This window comes from Chiloscyllium plagiosum, unplaced genomic scaffold (assembly GCF_037043375.1).
Source record: "Chiloscyllium plagiosum isolate Xiang-an unplaced genomic scaffold, Cpla_swu_hap1 HiC_scaffold_4, whole genome shotgun sequence".
NCBI lineage: Eukaryota > Metazoa > Chordata > Chondrichthyes > Orectolobiformes > Hemiscylliidae > Chiloscyllium > Chiloscyllium plagiosum.
This window is the reverse complement of record NW_028270142.1, coordinates 24265196-24290040: the sequence shown is the minus strand read 5'-3', so window position 1 is coordinate 24290040 and position 24845 is coordinate 24265196. Positions and strand designations below refer to the sequence as shown.

The window sequence follows — 24845 nt, the reverse complement described above, 5'->3', positions numbered from 1 at the left end:
AAGATTTAAAGCTCTGTGTTGCAGACACTGGGCCTACTTATAGAGTCACAGAGAGATGTACAGCATGGAAACAGACCCTTCAGTCCAACCTGTTCATGTGAACCAGATATCCCAACCCAATCTAGTCCCACCTGCCAACTCCCAGCCCATATCCCTCCAAACCCCTCCTATTCATATACCCATCCAAATGCCTCTTAAATGTTGCAATTGTACCAGCCACCACCACTTCCTCTGGCAGCTCATTCCATACACAAACCACCCTCTATGTGAAAAAGTTGTCCCGTAGGTCTCTTTTATATCTTTCCCCTCTCACCCTAAACCTATGCCCTCTAGTTCTGGACTCCGCAACCCCAGGGAAAAATACTTTGTCTATTTACCCTAGCCATGCCCCTCATAATTTTGGAAACCTCTATAAGGTCACCCGTCAGCCTCCGACACTTCAGGGAAAACAGCCCCAGCCTGTTCAACCTCTCCCTGTAGCTCAAATCCTCCATCCCTGGCAACATGCCTGTAAATCTTTTCTGAACCCTTTCAAGTTTCACAACATCTTTCTGATAGGAAGGAGACCAGAACTGCACGCAATATTCCAACAGTGGCCTAACCAATGTCCTGTAGAGCCGCAACAAGACCTTCCAACTCCTGTACTCAATACTCTGACCAATAAACAAAAGCATACCAAATGCCTTCTTCACTATCCTATCTACCTGCGACTCCACTTTGCACTCCAAGGTCTCTTTGTTCAGCAACACTCCCTAGGACCTTACCATTAAGTGTATATATCCTGCTAAGATTTGCTTTCCCAAAATGCAGCACCTCGCATTTATCTGAATTAAATTCCATCTGCCACTTCTCTGCCCATTGGCCCATCTGGTCAAGATCCTGTTGTAATTTGAGATAACTCTTTTCGCTGTCCACTACACCTCCAATTTTGGTATCATCTGCAAATTTACTAACTGTACCTCTTATGCTAGCATCCAAATCATTTATGTAAGTGACAAAAAGTAGAGGACCCAGCACCGATCCTTGTGGCACTCCACTGGTCACAGGCCTTCAGACTGAAAAACTACCCTCCACCACCACCCTCTGTCTTCTACCTTTGAGCCAGTTCTGTATCCAAATGGCTAGTTTTCCCTGTATTCCATGAGATCTAACCTTGCTAATCAATCTCCCATGGGGAACCTTGTTGAACGCCTTACTGAAATCCATATAGATCTGCCCTAATCAATCCTCTTTGTTACTTCTTCAAAAAACTCAATCAAGTTTGTGAGACATGACTTCCCACACACGAAGCCATGTTGACTATCCAGAATCAGTCCTTGCCTTTCCAAATATATGTTAATCCTGTCCCTCAGGATTCCCTCCAACAACTTGCCCACCACTGAGGTCAGGCTCACCGGTCTATAGTTCCCTGGCTTGTCCTTACCACCCTTCTTAAACAGTGGCACCACATTTGCCAACCTCTAATCTTCCGGCACCTCACTATCGATGATACAAATATCTCAGTAAGAGGCTCATCAATCACTTCTCTAGCTTCCCACAGAATTCTAGGGTACACCTGATAAGGTCCTGGGGATTTATCTACCTTTATTCATTTCAAGACATCCAGCACTTCCTCTTCTGTAATTTGGACATTTTTCAAGGTGTCACCATCTATTTTCCTACAGTCTATATCTTCAATATCCTTTTCCACAGTAAATACTGATGCAAAATACTCATTTATTATCTCCCCCATTTTCTGCGGCTCCACACAAAGGCCGCCTTGCTGATCTTTGAGGGGCCCTATTTTCTAGGAGAAAGTGAAGACTGCAACTGCTAGAGATCAGAGCTTAAAGATGTGTTGCTGGAAAAGCGCAGCAGGTCAGGCAGCATCACAGAAACAGGAGAATCGACGTTTCGGGATCCTGTTCCTTTGATGCTGCCTGACCTGCTGCGCTTTTCCAGCAACACATTTTTAAGCTTTGGGCCCTATTCTCTCCCTAGTTACCCTTTTGTCCTTAACGTATTTATAAAAACCCTTTGGATTGTCCTTAATTCTATTTGCCAAAGCTATCTCATGTCCCCATTTTGCCCTCCTGATTTCCCTCTTAAGTATTCTCCTACTGCCTTTATACTCTTCTAAGGATTCTCTCGATCTATCCTGTCTATACCTGACATATGCTTCCTTCTTTTTCTTAACCAAACCCTCAATTTCTTTAGTCATCCAGCATTCCCTATACCTACCAGCCTTTCCTTTCACCTAACAGGAATATACATTCTCTGGTTCGCGTTAACTCATTTCTGAGGGCTTCCCATTTTCCAGACGGCCCTTTACCTGCGAAGATCTGCCCCCAATCAGCCTACGAAAGTTCTTGCCTAATACCATCAAAATTGACCTTTCTCCAATTTAGAACTTCAACTTTTAGATCTGATCTATCCTTTTCCATCACTATTTTACTTAAGAACACGAGATGTACAATATCTAATTCCATAACAACAGAACTACCCCTGATTCAGGCAGAGGGCTGAAAGAGCTGACCTTGGAATCTGAGCTGCCAAAGTCAACTCAATTAATGACACCCATTATGCCGGAATGCAGTGGAATTTAGTGATGGTTTAGGGATTAGGTGAGACCTGCATGGTTCTTCCAGGTTTGCAGAAGGACACCGAACATACAGTCTACAAGGAGTGAGGGGGAGGGTTGGTCAGGCACTCTGTACCCAATTGAGTTATTTGGCATCAGGAAATCCAGAGCTGCTGACTAGCGAACAGCTTATGGGAGGAAGGTCTTCTGCTCCTGGGGTCCTCAATCATGGAGAAAGTCTGACAACAGTCACTTATGTGCCTCCCACATGGAACTAATAGGAGTTCCCTGATGGTTTGTCTCCATTGTGTAAGAGATCCCTATCTCCTTAAAAACATCCCAACTCAGATCTATTTTCAGCATGAAGTTGTCAACTTTATTAAAGAAAAAAATAACTGGCAAGCGTCTTGAAAATGATTGTGTTCAGAGAGACCGGTATGTCCTTCAATATGAATCACTGGAAGTCAAATACAGATAGAAAATTTGCAAGGCAAATCTTATGTTTGCTTTTCTTGCAAAGAAGTTGATTCCCTAGAATACAGAATTACTTGTAACTACAGTTGTTTTGGGGATAACTGAAGCTATACCTGGAGTACTGTGTGCAGTTTTAATTTATTTACTGAAAGAAAGACACTTGTGTTATCAAGCCATTGCAATAATTATTAATCAGAGTGGCTCCTGCAATGAGGAGAGATTGAGCTATTTATTCCAATATTTCTAGCAATTTTAAAACAAAAGAGAAGTGATTTAATTGAAGCACGTAGAAGTCTTAAGGAGCTTGACAGGGAAGATGCTGAGAACATGGGAAAATTGATTGGAGAAACTGAAAAATGGGTCATAGTTTCATGAGTAAATGTTCAAGGACCAGGATCAAGGGTGTCATAGGCTGTAAAGCATTCTTCTGGGGCAGGGTGATCAATCAGAGGTCATGGTCCACATTAGTGGCAATGAAATAGGTAGAAGGGGATGTATAAGGTTGAAGAGTATAAGAAGCTCTGTAGAAAACCAGCACACAGAGTCTCAAAGCTAGTACTCCATGGGTTACTCCCAGTGACACATGCAAGTGAATGCGAAAACAGGAAGATAAGGCAGATTAAAATATAGGTACAGAAGGGAGGGCTTTAGATTCCTAGAAGGTCTGGCTGTGGGTGAAATTGTATCTTTATAAGCTGGATATGTCACAGCAGCAATGAATTTCATACAAGTTGTTTTGCTTGTGTTGTTAGGAGGGTCTAACCAAACTGGCAGGGGTATGGAAACCACAAGAGAATATCAGAGAGTGTGTGCAAAATACTGGGAGGGACAACAGTAGAATGGAGAATAGTAAATTATAAGGTTGGATTGGAATAAGGGAGAAATTAAAGCATTCTAAAACAGGTTTACACTGCTTGCAGGTAAATATACAAGGTAAATGAGATTGGTGAGTCGAAAAAATAGATTGCCTGGTCGAATTATGATGTTATAGTGATGACAAAGATCTGGTTGAAGGAAGAACAGGGTGTGTTCAATGTTCCTGGAGACAAGGTGTTCTGAAAAGATTAGAAAGGAAGAGAAACAGAAGCAGTGACAGTACTGGTTAAGGAGAGCATTGCAGTGCTAGGGGAAGAAAAGGTGCCAGACAGTTCAAGGACTGGATCAATTTGACTCGAGCTAACTGTGTAATCACATTATTCAGTTTTATCTATAAGCTACTAATTAGTAGGAAAGATGTTGAGGAATAAATCTGCAAGGAATTTGCAGATTACAAGCATTATAAGGTAATTTGAATAGGACAGTTTAATTATCCAAATGTAGACTGGGATAGTGGTAATATAAAGAGTAGAAAGGAGCAATTGTTCTTACATTATGTTCAGGAGAATTTTCTAGATTAGTATGTGTCCAGTACATGAAGACCCAGTTCTTGACAATGAACTGTGACCAAGTTGATCAAGTATCAATGGGGAAATAACTACGGAGCAGTAGGAAATGCATCAAAACTAACTTTAGAGTGATAGTGTTGAAGAACAATGAACAATCCAGAGTAAGACTAATTAACTGACTTTAGAGCTGACTTTAATGGACCAAGAACAGAGTTGAGCCAGATATACTGAAGCCTAAGGTTGGAGGGAAAAGCTGGAGCTGAACAACGGACTGCATTCAAAGAAGAAATGGTTTAGGAATGGTCAAGGTATGTTTCTTCAAAAGAAAAAAGCAAAAGCAAACAAACCTAGTGTCTCTGTAATTAACACTCTCCACACACCCCAACATCCCACATCTCCCAACACCCACCTCCCTCCATAACCTCCACTCCTCACAACACACACACACAGACACTCACTTTCATGCAAAAGTGAATAATTCCTTTAAAGCATATTTGAAGCCTATTGTTGGGAGAAAACAGAATTAAAACGAATATCTCATTTTAATACACTTGAACTTTCATTACTTTTGTGGGTGTCAATACTTTAGTGATTTGTACATGAATTCACTGAAAAGCAAACAGGAAGGAATATGAATAAATAAATTGTTTTCAAACTGATTTCTTTTTATTTTTTCTAGCTCTCTGTGGAGGTAATATTACTGCATTGAATGGCACTATCTACTCTCCTGGGTACCCTGATGAGTACCCTAACTTTCAGGACTGTCTCTGGATTGTAAAAGTACCTCCAGGCAATGGAATCTACATCAACTTTACTGTCTTGCAGACGGAACCCATATATGACTTCATTACTGTATGGTAGGACAATAAATATTCTCTTTATTGATATATTGTAACAGTCATGGATTGAACAGAGCTCTGATGAGTTAGAATACTGTGGCTTTATCACTTTAGTTCTTTAGGTTAACCTTAGCTTGTTAGCTGTAAACAAGAATAGTAATTGTCTCTGCACAAATCTCTATCATCTGGAAGCACCAACTACAATCCTATATTTAAAGTACATCTTGATGATATTCTTAGTTATTGCATTAAGTAATGTAAAAAAAGAGAGATTCATGATACGCAAGCAGCATTCAATATAAAATAATTTATTTGGGGACTAGTTTGATCAATAATTACTGCGATATATATTTGTTTTCCAGAAAGAGCATTCTGTTATTATCCACAGCTCCTCATGTGCAGCTTAAATTGAGTAGTTGCTTAAAGCTGAATTTCCACACCTAAGATCTAATTAGCTTATATTCAGTTTCTCTTTCTGGGAGATAATCTAGTCGAACAAAGTGTTCATCCAAACGGTCTGCTCCTCACTGCCGACGTTAAAAAATTTACAAAGTCGTCCCGGTTTTCAGTAATGTATAACAAAACAGAATATTTGGTCCTATGGATAACCATTCAGGTGGTGAAGATGAAAATGATCCTCCTTACTAATATTTCACTGCACATCACTCTCTGACGAAAGGAGTGGGTAGCTAACCAATATATAGGTTTCCCTCAATAATCAAAAAGGAAAATACTGCAGAGTCTGGAAATCTAAAATAAAAACACAAAATGCTGGATGTGCTCTACAGACATCTTAGTTCCTGTGATGAGATTGAGAAACAGTTTTGAGCTTGAGTTTGATTTATTGTTGTCACGTACCAAGATACAGCGAAAAGTGTTTGTTTGCGTGCTATAGACAGATCGTGCCATACGAAGTGCATCAGGGTAACAGAAGAGAGTGCAAAATACATTGTTACAGTGACAGGACAATAGCCTTTCATGAGACCTCAAGAAAGTTAAAGAAATGATTGTTTTTGTCCAAAGGAATCAATCTACCTCCACTTTAGTGATATTCAGTGTTGCAAAATTAAATGTGAACAAGGACAAAGATCAAGAGAAAGTTATTTCACAGAGAATTATGAAAATACTACAGAGTTAATCGGTCAAATAATGATCATGTCATTAGATAGGTTTTGGGAAAGGGAAAAATGGAATTTGAGAACTGGCTGGATGCATTGGCTGGAGACTCCAGTGGAAGATAAGTAACACTGATTGGTTATGCTGAATGGTTTGGTTTTATAATTCTGTGTACTTTTTGTTTGAAAGTTACAAGTTTCAAGCCTGTATTTGGGCTGAAAGTCCTTATCCAGGAACTATCTCCAGGCAAAGACCAAGTTAACAAGCAAGTATAACTTGGTGTGCTGGATAAGCAGGAACCTTTTGGTCACTGAAAGACATTTGATATAGGAATTTTCAGTACCCAGAATTTCTATCATTTGCTCCATCCTGTCTGTATTGCAAGCCTTGTAGGAGGTGGGCAAAGAGTTACACATTGTCACAATTATGCAATACAATGTTTCAATATGAACTTATGAAATACAAACACAAAATTGTTGCTGTCACAGAAAATGGAATTGAGATCTTAAGAGATCCTTCCTTCTTACCAGTACATGCAGCTGTAAGAACAGTGAGCTAATTTCAATGTCTGAACAAATTTTGATGAAATAATTACAACACAAACAATTCTTCCTATTATAATGGCTGCATTTCCCAACTGAACTTGAAAACAAGGTAGGGTTCACATTAATTTTGCAGTTTCTGCAACATCAAACATAAACTGAAGAAGTGGTGGGTACGATAACTTTATTTTATCAAAATGTATGTGACATCTGAGTTCCATTGTCTGAAAATGGTCTAACCATCAGAAACTTTACATGAGGACAATGGAATGAGATGCTCTGGTCAAATGGTAGAGGCAAGATTTCTAAATTTCTGATAAAGCAGAGAGCCAGAAACACCTATGTCAAAATACAAAGGATTACTTCTAAGAGCACCATCTCTTGAACCACATAGAGGTAGAGACTTGAGTTATCCTTGAACATTGTAGCTGAGGAATTGTACACATATACTGCTATTGCATCATGACTGGGCATAATAGGAATCTGCCATTGTGCACTTAAAACAATCAAGTGTCCCTTTTAAATTACCAGAATTTTTGAGAATAGAAATGCTTCACAGGCCTGCATCATTCTGAGATTTTATCATGAGTTTTATAAAGAAAACCTAATGAAAAATTCTTTGCTGGGATAAAAAGCACGCAAAATTAAGCTTGCAGTCTGTAACACAGCACTAAAATCAGTGAGCATAAAGAAAGGAAGCTAAAAGCCATCAATGTATTTTGTTCATTTCAGCACAGATAGCTTCCTCTGTTGACGCAGAGGAGTCCCTGTGCACAAAGCAACTTGGCAGTAGCATGCAAGTCATAGCTGTCCATCAGGTAAAACAGAAAGTATTAGAAGTCTGAAGTGATGACTAAGCTGGGCTGAGAGCAGGCAGGGTGATGTGATAAGGCTGGTGATATACTAATATTGAAATGTGTCAAGGAAGGGTAAGGAAGGATGGTGGACAAGGAACATATAGGAATAGTGCGCAGATTAAGTGGTGGAATGATCAGGGTCAGGCATTTGGTCCAACTACAGCCACCAAGTATCCACACTGTCTTACCTGTTTGGAGTTTGCAACATCTAATTTAAAGTCCAGAGAAATGTATGGCACAGAAACAGACCCAGGTGTTGACTTGCAGATCTGGGTGTGTACAGGTCCATAGATCACAGAAGGTGGCAACCCAGGTAAATACAGTAGTTAAAAAGGCCTATCATATGCTTGCCTTCAGTGGAATGGGCATTGAGTGTAAGGATAGGCAAGTTATGCAGCAGTTTTATAGAATTTTAGTTGGGCTGCACTTGAAAAATGACAGTTGGTTCTAGTCAACTCACTACCAGGAGGATGTTGATGCTTTAGAGAGGGTACAGAAAAGGTTTGTCAGGATATTGCCTGTATGGGAGGTTTTAGTTATGAAGAAAGGTTGGATAGACTGTGTTTGTTTTCACTGAAATGCAGGAGGTTGAGAGGCAACCTGATTGACTTTTATAAGATTGTGAATGGCATAGATAGAGTAGAAAATATGAAGCTTTTTCCCAGGGTGGAGATGTCGATTACAAGGGAACATAGGTTCAAGGTGCGCGGGAGGCTGAGGAGGGGGATGTTTAAAAGAGATGTGCGAGGCAGGTTTTTCACAAAAAGGGTGATGAGTGCCGGGAACGTGCTGACACAGGAGGTGGTAGAAGCAAACACGAGCAGCATTCAAGATACACCTGGACAAGTACATGAATAGGAAGGGAATAGAGGGATATTAATCCTATCAGTGAAGACAGTTTTAGTATGGAAGGACAAAATGTGTCAGTGTAGACTTGGAGGATTGAAGGACTTGTTCCAGTGCTCTACTGGTCTTTGTCCTTTGTCCTTCAGTCCAACCCATCCATGCCGACCAGATATCCCAAATTAATCCAGTCCCATTTGCCAGCAGTTCGCCCATATCCCTATTCATGTACCCATCCAGATGCCTTTTAAATGCTGTAATTGTAGTAGCCTCCACCATTTCCTCTGTCAGCTCATTCCATACATGTACCATCCTGTGTGTGAGTTGCCTCTTAGGTCCCTTTTAAATCTTTGTCCTCTCAACTTAAACCAGTGCCCCAGCTTGGGTTGTCTATCCTGGGGAAAAGACCTTGGCTTTTATCCATGTCCACTATATCCATGTCCCCCATGTTTTTATAAACCTCTCTAAGGTCACCGTCTCAGCCTCCGATGTTCCAAGGAAAATATCCCCAGCCTATTCAGCTCTCCCTATAGCTCAAATCCTCCAGCCCTGACTACATCTTTGTAACTCCTTTCTATACCTTTTCAAGTTTCACAACAACTTTTTGGTAGCAGAGAAGCCAGAAATGAATGCAATGTTCCAAAAGTGGCCTAACCAATCTCCAAACTCTTATACTCAATGCACTGACCAATAAAGACACCATCTTCACTACCCTGTCTATCTGCGACTCACTTTCAAGCATCTATGAATCTGCACTCCAAGATCTCTTTGATGGGAACACTCCCCATGACCTTACCATTAAATGCTTCCATGATTTGCCCTACCAAAAGCAACACCTCACGTTTATCCAGATTAAACTCCATCTGCCACTCCTCGGCCCATCAGCCCATATGATCAAAGTCCGGTTGTAATCAGAGATAACCTTTATTGCTATGCACGACACCAGCAGTTTTGGTGTCATCCTAAAACTTATTAATCATACCCCCAATATTCACATCCAAATCATTTATACAAATGACAAAAAAAAAGTACATTACACACATTATACACACAGTACTGGTCATATGCCCCCAGTCTGAAAAGCCTCTCTGAATGGAAGAAAGATTAATTGGAGTGTGGAGGAAATGTGGTAGGCTGGAGTTTTAATGAATGCAAATACATGGAAATTTAGTTAGTCAGGATGTGATCCCTAAGTTGTATGAGAGCAAAATCAGGAGAACTTTTCTTGCTGTTGAGAATGAGAGTTTTTCTTTTCAATTCTTGCCCTGAATTTATTTTATATCCGAGCCACCATTAATCTTGCCACAGAAGGAAAGAGGGAATCCTGCCCACAAGCCCTGTTTCTTTTCTGATCCAGTGAGCATCTCGAACATTTCTGGTTTTGTTTCAGATTTCCAGCTTTTGCACTGTTTTGCTTTTATATTAAAATTTCTGGCTATTGTTAACAATGACAGGTGAGATGTTATGACTTTGTCTGAATTAGTGAAAGCTGAAAGTTGTTTCACCAACATTCACCACAATCCCACAATTCCATGTCAGATGATAACTATCTTGTAACCAAAATGGCTATTTAAATTAGAGCAACTCAACAGGTCTGCCAAAATCTATGGAGAGAGAAACAGAGTTAAGAATTTGTCCAAAATGACTCTGAAGAAGAGCATTCTAATGGAGAGCACTGAACCTCCATTATCTTTCTCCTCAGATGCTGCCAAACTTGCTGAATTTCCCCAGCACTTGCTTTTTTATTTCAGATCTCAAGTATCTGCAGCATTTTGCTTCAATTTAGTGATCACTTGTGATCATCTGTTCTGCAAGTTAAGTCTTTTTAATGACAGTCATTGTTCAAAATGATTAAAGGAAAAAACTCAAAATGATTAAAGACAATACTGAAGATAGAAATAAAAAGATTGATTGTGCATTGCAACAAGAGTAAATTTGGCTTTACAACTATGAGAAAGAAGCTAAGATTCAAATGCTTTCCATCTTACTTGAAGCATGATAACCAGAAAAGCATGCGATGTGTCTTACTCTGTCTGAAAGGTGAGTAAAGATGATTTTAAAGAAAACTTCAGTCAGAGAGGCATAGAAATGTACTGCACAGAAACAGACCCTTCAATCCAACTTGTCCATGCCAACCAGATATCTTAAATTAATCTCGTCTCATTTGCCAGCATTTGACCCAAATCTCTCTAAACCAATCATATTCATGGACCCATCCTAATGCGTTTTAAATATTGAAATTGTACCAGCCTCCACCACTTCCTTTGGCAGGTCCCTCACGCACCACCTTCTGCGTGAAAACAATGCCCCTTATGTCACTTTTAAATCTTTCCTCTTTCACTATAAAGCTATGTCCTCTAGGTTTGGAAGCCCCTCCCAACCACCCCAGGTCTATTCACCCTAACCATGCCCCCCATAATTTAATAACCCTCTATAAGATCACCCCTCAACCCTTGATGCTCCAGGGAAAACAGCCCAAGCCTCTCTTTATAGCTCAAACATTCCGAGCCTGGGAACATCCTTGTAAATCTTTTCTGAACCCTCTTAAGTTTAACAATACCTTTCCTACAGCAGAGAGACCAGAATTGAACACAGTATTCCAAAAGCGACCAAACCAATGTCCCTGTACAGCCGCAACATGACATTTGGATTTATGTTGATTGTGTTCAGAATTTAGTTGTTGAAAGCATGAGAAAAGTTATGTGGTTGGAGTAAATCAATATGTATATAATCTTGTTGCAGGCAGTTAAGTCAGTTTTTTGTATTCATTTCTTTCTTTTCTCAGGATGTGGGCATTACTGACTAGGCCAACATTTGTTGCCCATCTTAATTTGCCTTGAGAAGGTGCTGTCATGAACCACTGCAATCCCTAAAATAATTATTGTAGAAGTATCTTGATTAGTTATACAGGTAAAACTAGTTAACGTGAGGAGGAAGAAAACCAGTTAAGCATTTGTTGAGCAGCAAGAATAACTTAGTCAAGACAGAAAATGAAATTGCTGCTTGGTGAGCACTGATTTACAAGACTAAAGTGATCAATGAGAAATATTCTTATTGCTTATTCATAGTGGGCGGCACGGTGGGCGGCACGGTGGCACAGTGGTTAGCACTGCTGCCTCACAGCGCCTGAGACCCGGGGTTCAATTCCCGCCTCAGGCGACTGACTGTGTGGAGTTTGCACGTTCTCCCCATGTCTGCGTGGGTTTCCTCCGGGTGCTCCGGTTTCCTCCCACAGTCCAAAGATGTGCAGGTCAGGTGAATTGGCCATGCTAAATTGCCCGTAGTGTTAGGTAAGGGGTAAATGTAGGGGTATTGGTGGGTTGCGCTTCGGCGGGTCGGTGTGGACTTGTTGGGCCGAAGGGCCTCTTTCCACACTGTAATGTAATCTAATCTAATCTTAATCTAAACAAGGGACTATTTCATTCATTGCAACCTGTGGAACTTCCCATGGTATGCTTTATGTCCTATAACTGTTCACAAAATGGAGAAAAATAGCAATTACTGACTAAAATCTAAATCATGATGCAGATATTAATGTGCTAACATCAAAGCTGTGCAGAGTTCAGTCAGAGAGGTTGAAATTGATATCTTGACATAATTTATTTATGCGGATCAAACAAGTTGGAAAATGATTAAAATAGTACCTGATAAAGAAAATAAATAAATTGACAAGGATTAAGGTAACTGATAGCTTTTCGGAAAGATCAAACTGAATAACAATCATGTGGAGTCTTATAAAGGTGCTAGTTCATCTCTCAGTTGACTGGACATGACTTTGAAGAAAACAGAATGGTCCATTAAATGAAAAGTTGCTGATATTTATTGCTGCAACTCAATGAGAAGATATCTTGAATTGACTTAAGGTTAATTTGATCTGTTAATGAAAACTGGGTCTGAAAAGTGAAAAGAGTATTAAAATGAAACTTGGGTACTTAGAACATATGGAATTGGACAAATGGTTTTCAGTTGTCAAAGGTGATGCTCAAAGACATCAGAGAAGAGAAATTAGGGTCATTGAAGGGGACAATAGATCGAAGCTTTTAAGCAATGAAATGCAATGTAGGGCGAAAGTTTTGTGATAGAAATGCCAAACGCATTAACATTGTGATAAAAATTGCTCTCTTTGATTTTAACAAAGGTCCTTAAAATTCTCTTTTTTTTTTTACAAAATAACAACTTATTCATTAACATTACTTAGAATGATTCCAAGCCAAGAGTATCCTGGGAAAAGTCAAGCAATTACGTGCCACAGACATATATGGGGCAAGGAATAGTGACGACGATGAATTGGAGTTAATAGCAACACTTATATTTCATAATAACTTTTGAACAAAATAGTGGAGAATCTATACACAGTTAATACATGTTGACTATAAAATTGCTGCAGTGTTATTTTTGCTTGTTAACTTTGGGAGATCAAACAGCAGTGCATTTCTTGAATCAAGTCAAGAGATGACAAATGTGTAGATGAAGGTTTCAGTAGCAGATGGGTTGAGCTAGGTCAGAATCTGTCAATATTATGGGGATAGAAAAAACAGTGTAAAAAATGCAGGACTAAAAACTGTCAGGTCTTCCAGGGAGAGAAGCTATACCATTTTACCTTGCGAGTCAAATGGCATGCTATGAAATTCTGACAAAAAAAGATGTCGGGGAATGCACAGATAGAAATACATCTGGATATTGTTGTACTAAAAATCAGGAATAACTATTATGAATGTATATGTTCAACAAATGCATAATGAGTTAACACTCAGCATAAATGTTGTCACAGGATAGAGTTGTGTCCATGAAGCATCATTTGAACTTTAATGCAGGATGTGCTTTCAACAAGAAAGGTTCTCCTGGGTTGATCTCCCAAACAGCAGAGACAACAAGGGGCAATGTGGTTTGAATAGGCATGTCTCATCAAAAAAAGCCAGCCATTCCACCTCAAAGGTATTAGGAAGAGTACACAGTGGATGCTGTCAGGCGAAATTGAGTAACACTTAGCTACTCATCAGGATACATGAAAGCCAAATGGAGACAGATGTGTGAGGATCTGACAGGAGAGTAGGTTGATGTGTGAGTGGCAGGAAGTCTGAGGCAGGGACATCATGAATTGTCTTGGGGTAAAATAATCAACAGTCTCACATCAGCAAAATTGTAGACTTAGTTGAAGGCTCCATCTGTCTTCATGCTGATCTACACACCAGCTTCTGTCTATTGGGAAGGATATTAAATTGCTTTGCTGTCCTGTGAGCATTATTGGATATCTTAGTGTTCACAAATGTTTGAAGAAAATTGTGAAAAGGTGTCTCGTCTACTATTGAAACCCCCACAATTAATATCAGAAATATTCTGTATCTAAATATTGAGTAACATCCTTGATTGAACTGTTTGGTTAGGTGTTGCAGAGTTAAAAAACTGACACTGATTCTTTGCAAAATGTACACGTCAAATGGACACGGATAAAAAAGCACACACCATGCAATTGAATGCTTCTGCTTTTTTTAAGAGTTGTTTTTGAGCCTGTTAATCAGTTAACAGTCTATGAATTCTAACAATGACAATGTCTTTTTTTAGGGATGGGCCAGACCAGACTGCTCCTCAGATTGGACAGTTTAGTGGAAATACAGCACTCGAGTCTGTCTACAGTACCTCAAACCAGATCTTAATCAAATTCCACAGTGATTTCACAACAGGAGGCTCCTTCATCCTCAGTTATCATGGTTGGTTTTTGTTCTGTATTCATATCTCTTCAATATAAATAGATTAAGTAATTGAGTGTTGCATTTAGCCTTAACTTATATTAGGTTATATCTGAGGAGGACTTGGGGCACAATAGTAGCCGCCTTGCCTCTAAGCTGGTAGCTCAAGGATAGGGTCCCACTTCAGGACTTGATGGCCAAGAAAGGTGTATTCATAACAGAACCAGACAGGTAAAGTATTCAGATTGAAAATTTGGCCAGATGGTCAAGGACATATTTACAAATAAAAAGCCCTGTGTGAAATGTATTTAAAACTGAGCTGCAAAATGATTATGATTCCTCTAAAATGCATGCAGTGTGGCTTCCTTTCATTGAAGACATATCCTCTGATTTTGCTCTCAACATTCCTGTAATTAGTATAGGATCTATTTTAGGAAATACAAGTTGGATGTTACATAAGCAATATATGTGAAAAAATAAATTCTTATTTTTGCAGCCTATCCGTTACGGGTCTGCCAACCTCCACCAGCAATGTTGACTGGGCAAAATCTGACAGAGGATGAGGAGTTTGAGATAGGTATACTCTTTTAATACTTATTATCTTCTGGCTCCATGCTTTCATCTTTTGTCTTTTTCTGTGACTTTCCTTGGAATTCAATTTCATGCATATCAAGGGTGACTAAATGAGGGTGAATTTAGAACAGTTCTATATCATACATTACAAGCTTAATAGTGCATGAACACTTGAAGCATTCTTATCAAATCCTTCCACTTCCAGGACCATAAGAAGTCACCCGATAGAATACCATGAAATAAATGATGGTCTTAATGGCATGCTGAATGATAAGTTATTCTGCTTTACAGACTGGGAAGTACTTAGGAGACATGAACTTAAACTACGTAAAAAAGGAAAAGACTGAATTTTCAACAGTTGCTTTATTTAATTCTCAAGATGAAGCACATCACTGGCACAGCAAGTATTTAGGGAATAGTAACCATTATACAGACAGAAGTTTTCATTAACTTTGAAAATGATGCAGTTGAATCTGAAACTGGGGTCTTAAATCTGGCAATTATGAAAGTATGACAAGCAAGTTAGCTTTGATGGATTGGAAGTATACATTAAAAACTGGGAATATAGACAGGCAATTGCTACAATTTCAAGAAATAATGTTTGGTTTTCTGAAGGCAACACACCTTCCGAGCAAAAATGTTCAATAGGAAAAGCAAGAGAGTCATGACCAATAAGGGAAGTTAAAGATAGTATGAGATAAAAAAAGGAGACTTAAGCTGTTGATAAAAATGTTGTAAGGCTGGGGATTAGAAAAATTTAAGAATTCAGCAAAGGAGAACCAAGAAATTGAAAAAGCCAGAAAAAAAAAGCAAATGTATATAAAATATAAAGAAACCTCATGCTGCATTGTAAAAACTTCTAAAAGTATTTACAAGGGAAAAGATTTGCAGAAATATGTGTAGAGCTGAAAATGTGTTGCTGGAAATGCGCAGTAGGTCAGGCAGCATCCAAGGAACAGGAGAATCGACGTTTTGGGCATAAGCCCTTCTTCAGGAAATACACATGAGCGAATCCTCTTACAAGAAAACAAAAAGCGAATCCTCTTACAAGGATGCCTTCCTTGAAGAAGCTCTTCTCCTGTTCCTTGGATGCTGCCTGACCTGCTGCGCTTTTCCAGCAACACATTTTCAGCTCTGATCTCCAGCATCTGCAGTCCTCACTTTCTCCTCGAAGAAATATGTGTAGGCCCATTACAAATAGAATTTAGATGATGAATTAAAAATAAAATGACAGGGAAATTAAGTGCTTTATCCTTGTTTTCACACAATGTCCCCCGGAAAAAAAACAAGACCAAACTGTCTCATGTGAATGTGGAACTGGAAGAAATCAGTATTACTAAACTGTAGAATTGGAGAAATTATTACAGCTGAAATTTGACAAATCCCCGGGACTTGATGACTTGAGCTGAGAGTGTTAAAAGAGATAATTACTATTAGTGTTCAGCTTTCAAAATTCTATAAGTTCTGCAGTGATACCCACTGATTGGAAGGTTGCAAATGTCAGCCCACTGTTACGAAAGAAAGGAGAGAAGAAACATCAACCTGGAGACCAACATTCCCTCTGAGCTGTGAACTGTGCAGCCATTTTGAGGATCTGCTCAAGCCAAGGGACACACCAGCAGATAGACTTCCAGCACATAGACTTCCAGTTTTGGATGTCATGGTGTGCATGGTCCTCAGAGGTCTGAGTAGAAGAAAAATGAATTGAATGGAATGGAGCAACAGACCTGTTATCCTGATATCAGTCAAATGAAAATAATGAGAAAGATACGATAAAGAATGTGATTTATGTCTTCTTTGCAGAAGAATTAAGCGGATGACTGATCTAAGACTGCTAAACTTTTAACTTCATTCCTTTATCTTTCTAGCTAAAATTAAGAAGGACTTTAATGTTAACTATTAGCTTATTTCTTTTTTTTCTACTTATTCCAAGAAGATAATGATTACATGTTAATGCTGTTTCTCTTATGACTTTGTACTTCAGTATTTTGATGGTGCCATGTGTGGTGACATTATACATTTTTCACTGTACTCCTCTGTACTTGAGTACACATGACAGTAAAGTGTAAATCTAAAATCTTAAAATACAGTTGTCCAATTGGGCAGGGTCAAAATGGAATTATCAAAGGGAAATAATTTTTGACAAATCAGAGTTTTTTTGAGGATGTTTCGAGAAGAATCAATCAGGGAGACCAATCGATGTGATGAATTTGGATTTTCAGAAAGTTCCATATAGTTAGTAAATAAAATTAAAGTGTAGTCAGCTTAGGGTTAATATCCTAGTATAGAATGAGGATTATTTAACAGATAAAAAGTAAACAGTCAGAATAAACAGATCATTCTGAGGTTGACAGACTGTGACTAGTGTGGGATTGCAAGCATCACTGCTTTGGCCATAACTGTTCACAACTTAAGTCAATAATTTGGATGTGGGGATCAAGTGTAATATTTCTATATTTGTAAACTTGGTGGGAATGAGTTGTGAGGAGAAAGCAGAGAGACTTCAAGGGATTAAGTCAAGCTGGGTAAGTGGGCAAAAGCGTGCCAGATGCAATATTATGTGGATAGGTGCAAGATTATTTACTTTGTAGGAGGAACAAATTTGCAGATTATCTCTTAACTGGTAAGGAATTGAAAATTGTGGATGTCTAAATGGACCTGATTTTCCTTGTTGAAAAATGTGGTGCTGGAAAAACACAGCAGGCTGGGCAGCATCCGAGGAGCAGGAGAATCAATGTTTCGGGCATAAGACCTCCTTCAGGAATTATCCTTATACATAGGTCACTGAAATCCAGCATGTAGATTCAGCAATCAATTTGGAAGGCAAATAGCATATTAGTCTTTATCTCAAGAGGATTTGAGTACAGGAGCAAAAACATTCTTGCTTCAATTATATAGAACACTCATGAGACTGCACCTGGAGTAATGTGCACAGTTCTGGTCCCCTTGTCCAAGGAAATATATACGTGCCATAGATGGAGTGCAGTGAAGTTCCTAACACTGATTCCTGGGATGATGGGACTGTCCTATGAGGAAATATTGAGCAAACTGGGCAAGTATTTTCTGGAGATTGGAGGAATGGGAGGCGATTTTGTATAACTTTATGAAATTCTTAGAGGGCTAGTCAGAGTCGCTGCAGAGAGAATGTTTTCCCCAGATGTGCTTTCTTGAAGCAAAGGAAATTCTCAGAATAAAAGGCAGAGATGAGATGGAACCTGTTCATTCTAAGGATGATGAATCTTTGGCATTCTGTGTCCCATTAGACTGTGGAAGCCCATTTATTAAGTAAGTTCAAGATAGAGAATGATGCGAGTTACTAATGACATGAATGGGTACAATATGATGTTGGGCTGGGTAATTGGCGAGGAGCCAGTACAGGCTCAAGGGGTTGAATAACCTCATGCCTGCTTTTCCTATGCTTCAGTTATGAAAGGCATCAGTGAGACCACTGTACATTATTGGTATTCTTAGTTGTGGAAGGATGGCATTGTATTAGAAGCAATTCAGACTAGAACAAATACTTGGAAAGGCCTTGTGCCTTTTGAGGAAAGGCTGGACAAGCTGAGCCTGTAGGCCCTTGAATTTGAGAAGATAAGATGCAATTTGATTGAAACAAGTATAAATCCCAAGAGGTCTTAGCAGGATGGGATGTGGAAAGAATGTTTCTTCTTGTGAGAGAGTTTAGAACTAGGGGGTCACTGGCTAAAAGTAAGGGGTCACCCACTTAAGGCAGAGATCTTTTTTCTCTCTCACAGAAGGTCATGTGTCTTTGGAAGTCACTTCCCCAAAAGGCATAGTTCTTGGAATTTTTGATGCAGAAGTAGATAAATACTTGATGAGGAAGTGATGAAAAACTTTTGGGTTAAGCAAGAATGTGGAGTCATTAAATCAGTCATGATTATACTCAATGGTCAAGCAGGCCTGAGCATCTGAGTGCTCAACTCTTGCTCCTAATTCATATACTTGAAGGTCTGTATCATTTATTTAATTAAAGTATTTCATAACATCTCTAACCTACCTGTTTGAACTTTGTGAAAGAGATGCTCTTAATATGAATTGAAGTGATTTTTCTGTCACTTTAGTGAACCTTGAAGCAATTAATGTACAGGTATTCTACTACCTATCCTTTGATTTTGTTGAAATCAGCCAACAAACAATCATAACTGACTCTTGCATAAACAGAAACTTTTGAAAAAAGTGCTGGAATGCTTACCTCAACAAATATTGTTTTCAAAATAGCTCTCGATCATACGATTGTCTGGCAAGTCCAGACACTGATTGATGTCATTTTGTGGAGCTGCTGTGTTCGTAACAGAGAATTTAGTTTTTCAACCATTATATTCAAGTTTTCTATAGGAACATATTTGGCAAACTACTATGAGATGACAAGGATAACATTTTGAAAGGATATCTTAATAACAAATATATATAAATGTGTTTGTCAATATTGCAAAGTTGTGGCAAAAATCAATGAGAGGAAATGAACCAAAATGGCTTTTTAAATTTGATCTAAGTATTATAGATAGAATATATGCATTTTCTTAATTCCCATGATCAGTACTTTTTTATATAGGAAATGGCATGCCTTTCCTTACACAAACTAACTCATTAGCAGCAAACATTCATGAGTTTAAAAATAGAAGTTATTTATTTTCACTCATTCCAAATTAAATGCAATGTCACGCACACTCAGTCTCACTCAGACACCCAAACACCAAGATCAAATACAAATAAAGATGCTGCATTTTTATCAATTACAGTTGCACCAGTCTCGGTGACTGATTTATAGTCTCTACTTTCTCTCATAATAGGCCTGTGGCCTTTGAATGGATCCAGTGATTTTTAAAGTTGAAGTGAGGGTCTTGTAAAGTGAAGAATTTCCAACAAGTAATGGGGCTTCTTGTTGAATAGTATAGAGGCTTGTTCTCAGGTGAACTTTAAATTGGAATGGGTTGAAAACACCAGCTACCTGATGTGTGTCAGCCTATTTCTGAGTCTGGTTTGCAGCCTAGCTGAATGGATAATTCTGATAGCTTTGGTTGATTGTTTGCAAATAAGATGTGAGCTGATCTTTGAAGCAGATGGAAAAATGTACTGTCTGCATGCAGCTTTTCACAAATACAAGGTATTTTCCTCAATAAGGGATATTGTTCATTTTGATTCCACATCTTAGGTTGTTTCTTAACTTTTCTGAGAGTGTGAGACAACCAGTCTTTTTTGTTTCTGAGTAACCCATTCAAATCTGATAATACCCTTTTTATTGGTTTTAGGCAATAGACAATAGGTGCAGGAGTAGGCCATTCTGCCCTTCAAGCCTGCACCACCATTCAATATGATCATGGCTGTCATCCTTAATCAGTATCTTGTTCCTGCCTTATCTCCATAACCCTTGATTCCACAATCCTTGAGAGCTCTATCCAACTCTTTCTTAAATGAATCCAGAGACTGGACCTCCATTGCCCTCTGGGGCAGAGCATTCCACACAGCCACCACTCTCTCGGTGAAGAAGTTTCTCCTCATCTCTGTCCTAAATGGTCTACCCCGTATTTTTAAGCCGTGTCCTCTGGTTCGGCACTCACCCATCAGCAGAAACATGTTTCCTGCCTCCAGAGTGTCCAATCCTTTAATAATCTGATATGTCTCAATCATATCCCCTCTCAGTCTTCTAAACTCAAGGGTATACAAGTCCAGTCGCTCCAGTCTTTCAGTGTAAGGTAATCCCGCCATTCCAGGAATTGAACTCGTGAACCTATGCTGCACTCCCTCAATAGCCAGAATGTCTTTCCTCAAATTTGGAGACCAGAACTGCACACAGTACTCCAGGTGTGGTCTCACCAGGGCCCTGTACAGCTGCAGAAGAACCTCTTTGCTTCTATACTCAATCCCTCTTGTTATGAAGGCCAGCATGCTATTAGCCTTCTTCATTACCTGCTGTACCTGCACGCTTACCTTCACTGACTGGTGTACAAGAACACCCAGATCTCTCTGTACTGCCCCTTTACCTAAATTGATTCAATTTAGGTAGTAATCTGCCTTCCTGTTCTTGCCACCAAAGCAGATAACCATACATTTATCCACATTAAACTGCATCTGCCATGCATCTGACCGCTTACCTAACTTGTCCAGGTCACCCTGTAATCTCCTAACATCCTCATCACATTTCACCCTGCCACCCAGCTTAGTATCATCAGCAAATTTGCTAATGTTATTACTAATACCATCTTCTATATCATTAACATATATTGTAAAAAGCTGCGGTCCCAGTACTGATCCCTGCAGTACCCCACTGGTCACTGCCTGCCATTCCGAAATGGAGCTGTTTATCACTACTCTTTGTTTCCTATCAGCCAACCAACTTTCAATCCAAGTTAGTACTTTGCCCCCAATACCATGTGCCCTAATTTTGTTCACTAACCTCCTATGTGGGACTTTATCAAAAGCTTTCTGAAAGTCCAGGTACACTACATCTACTGGATCTCCCTCATCCATCTTCAGAGTTACATCCTCAAAAAACCTTTTTGAGCATCCAAGACTTTATATCAGTCTGGACTGTTCTTTAGTTCCATCTTGAGATAAGGGAGTGTTTCTAACCCACAAGATAAGCAAGGTGAATTTGAGTATCCATCCCTTTCATCCTTTCTGTTTCCACAACATTTGGTTGAAATTTAAGATATAATGATAAGAGACATGACAGGAGGCTGCTGTCAATATTTCAGTGTTATATTTAAACTTTACAGCTTTCAAAAGTGCTGAGAAGTGAGACATTTCTTTCTGTTTGTAATTAATATCACAAGATAGATTGTTATGTTTCCATCCATGTTAGAACTGAAGAGGGAAAATTTTAAAAACGGAAAGTGTAACCCGATTCCAGGTTTCCTACTCTGACTGCCAATATCCAGAAAATTTACAATTGTGATTTTGGTTTTATCCTTGCCTGAAGTTATAGTCACCTGACAACCCTTTTCAGGCTCAAGACCTGACTAATTCATTACCTTCCCAGTTTGGTCTCACAGCTTCCACTTCCTACAAACTTGCACTCAAAACATCAAAACCATGCTCCCATACCTTAGCTTCCACCTGAATGCCACCATTCTGGGATTTTATAGATTGCAACTAATACATCCCATTTTACTGTGTAATAATAGTATGATTGCAATTAAACAAAGTGTGCTTTCATTGACATTCAACAGTGTGAATAGTGTGAAACTACACTCCACCATTTAAATGCAATTTCTAGTGTTGCATCCAAATTCCAGTACATCAGACAACACTGTATGTGAAATGCAAGAGTGACCAATAAACATTGTGTCCAGCAGAGTCTTTGGGATCTTACCATCACAATATCCCTCTTGCAGGGACAAAAAGCATTTTTTTTTTAAATTATGCTTGAGTTTCCCTTAATCTATGACTTTGTTTTCTTTCATACATTTGTTAGTTTTCATTTGCATATCCTTTCCCAATACATTGGGTAAAATCTGCCATCTCATGTCATTTTTCAGCGATATAAACATTGGGTCAATGGGTCAAAGCATTTCTATATTCAGAAGATCTCTTTGATCTTTGTCATCAGCATATGCTGCACTCCTGTCAGCAATGAGTAGCTACTCTGTATCATTAAATGTATATTTCTGGGCTGGTCAGAGACATGGGATTTCACTGACAAGGCTTGAGCACTGCAAGTGTCTAAAGTGGATTTGCTGGTAGCTGTTCTCTTCCAGTCACAGCCATAGCTGCAGCCATTGCTCATCCTGGCAACAGTTGTTTTATCCATATTAATACCTCTTCAGAGGGCACCTCAAATAGAAACACTTCTGCATTCCCCTTTCAGCAGTACCAGTGCCCACCCCTTCCAATGGAGCTACCACCCTTCCAAAGCTGCAGACCATCTAATTGGATCAAGTGTTTTTCTTAATCAGACACTGGACCAGAATTACTTCATAATTAGCTATCTCTGGGAAGATCCCCCAGTTAGCTACCAAAGCAGGTTTGGAACCTAGTAATGTTTTCAACTTAATGTTCAAGATATGTCAGCCTAAGATCCTGTACATCGTTTCCTTATTTTTGGTTTACTGGCTTTGGTATTACAACTTACAAAACCATGATCCGGAGGTGCCATTTTTGACTGGGATGGACAATGTCAGAAGTCACACAACACCAGGTTATAGTTCAACAGGTTTACTTGAAATCATAAGCTTTCAGAGTGCGCTATAGCCTGGTGTTGTGTCACTTCTGAACTTACAAAAAGGTGGGAATGAGAATCCTTTGGTGGTTCAGAAATGTTGCATAAGAAGAGTAAGGAGCATGTGTTAATGAGGAGCCAACAAACATTGACCTTACTTATCTTGACCCTGTAAATTGTATCTGGACATGTTACAGGAGATCTTTCTTCAACATCTCCACTATGTTGTCCAGTCTATTGTGCAGTCACTTTCAGACATTACCGAGATCAGGAACAACTCTTTAAGTTAAAGATGTCACAACTTCAAATTTTAATGCAGCCATGTCCTTTCAATCCAGCTGATGGGATATTTGCCGCATTAACCTGTGGTGTATACACACAGCAGGGGATTGATGAACAATATGTTTGCAACAGCATTATATTTCACGTGGTAGGAGGCATCAGCTGGATAAAAAATACAGTTTTATACTCCCTTGGGTGCAGAGTCACACCTGGTATCTGTCTGGATAGTTTGATTCTTCATTTCAATCCAATGACCTTCAAGAAGTGTAAGAATCTATACTCAATGAATGTCCAGGTGGTATCATCACAGGCATGTAACTGTTAATGTCAGCAGCTGTTATTCTGGATGCCTATAGGATACCTTCAATAAATTACAGGCTTTGATGCCCACATTAGTTGAAAAAGAAATGACATTGGACAGATGTTTCCATGGCCTCTATGCACAGCATTACTGATCCAATTGTAAAACTCTGTAACAGCAGAAGAACAGTTCAACATCTGTTCAGTGTTGCTTGGCTGTCACCTTAGATCCCAGACTGAAAGCCTGTAGGATTGAATTCATAATTTCCAAAGAATATAACAATTTCAACCTTAGCTTCCTACCACAAAATATGTTGAAATGTGAGATGAATTTTAACTCTTGTGAGGGTCTTGACACTTTGTTGCAGTGTTTTAAGATATACAAAGTTTAAAATCTCACGACACCAGGTTATAGTGCAATAGGTTTATAACAGGACTACAACTTATTGTTGTGTGATTTTTAACTTTGTACACCTCAGTCCAACACTGGCACCTCCAAATAATGTTTAAGATGTACAGCATGAATATTTAATTAATTACAGATGTACTGAGAATAATATTTGTTTGACCTTCATCATTGGAGACATCCAGTTGATTCTAGGTCAGTTGACATGTGGTTAGAACTAGGCACAATGTTATAAAGATGGATATAGAAATAGATGATTGAGGATTGATGATTTTTTTTATTTCTGGAAACTTGGGTTCTCCAGTGGAAGACCATATGTAACTTTGAAATTTATTTCTATACTGCATCTGCTAAGACTTTGGACTGAATCTTATGGATTTTTTGCTAAGTCCAAGTCAGGTTGAGTTTTGGTGGAAAGATTCTCACTACAAGGTCAAGTGAATGTTCCTGTCAAATTTTCCCAAGCTCACTGCAGTGTTTGAACCTTTGTGGTGAGTTTCTCATTCAATGTCCGCCCCATTTTACCATGCACCTTTTACGCCATTCACCAATGATCCTGTAATTCACCAGCATCCCTTGTGCTTGCGCCATCTTTAAACAGCCATTGTGCACCTGGACAAACACTGTCAGTCTGAAGCTGCCCTGTGTGTTTCCTGACATTTATCCTGGAAAAGACAAGTGGGGAGTCAGCACCTTGCTTTGTGTCATGGTCCTGGAGCTCCTGCTTGCTGCATGAGTGAGACTTCTTCCTCACCCAGGCTAGCAGTGTCAGCCATGAAATCAGATCATGTCAAGCTTGTCT

General features: G+C 39.2%; 1 protein-coding gene across 3 annotated transcripts in view; it reads left to right on the top strand.

Annotated features, from left to right (window-relative positions):
- Nucleotides 1-24845, top strand: part of csmd3b (CUB and Sushi multiple domains 3b) — a 1935846-nt gene that overhangs the window by 1782421 nt on the left and 128580 nt on the right. For all 3 annotated transcript variants that reach the window (XM_087986040.1, XM_087986041.1, XM_087986039.1), the window contains 3 exons: nt 5099-5276; nt 14179-14324; nt 14800-14880. In XM_087986040.1, the coding sequence (XP_087842166.1) occupies nt 5099-5276; nt 14179-14324; nt 14800-14880 (405 nt within the window). The remainder of the gene's footprint in view (nt 1-5098; nt 5277-14178; nt 14325-14799; nt 14881-24845) is intronic.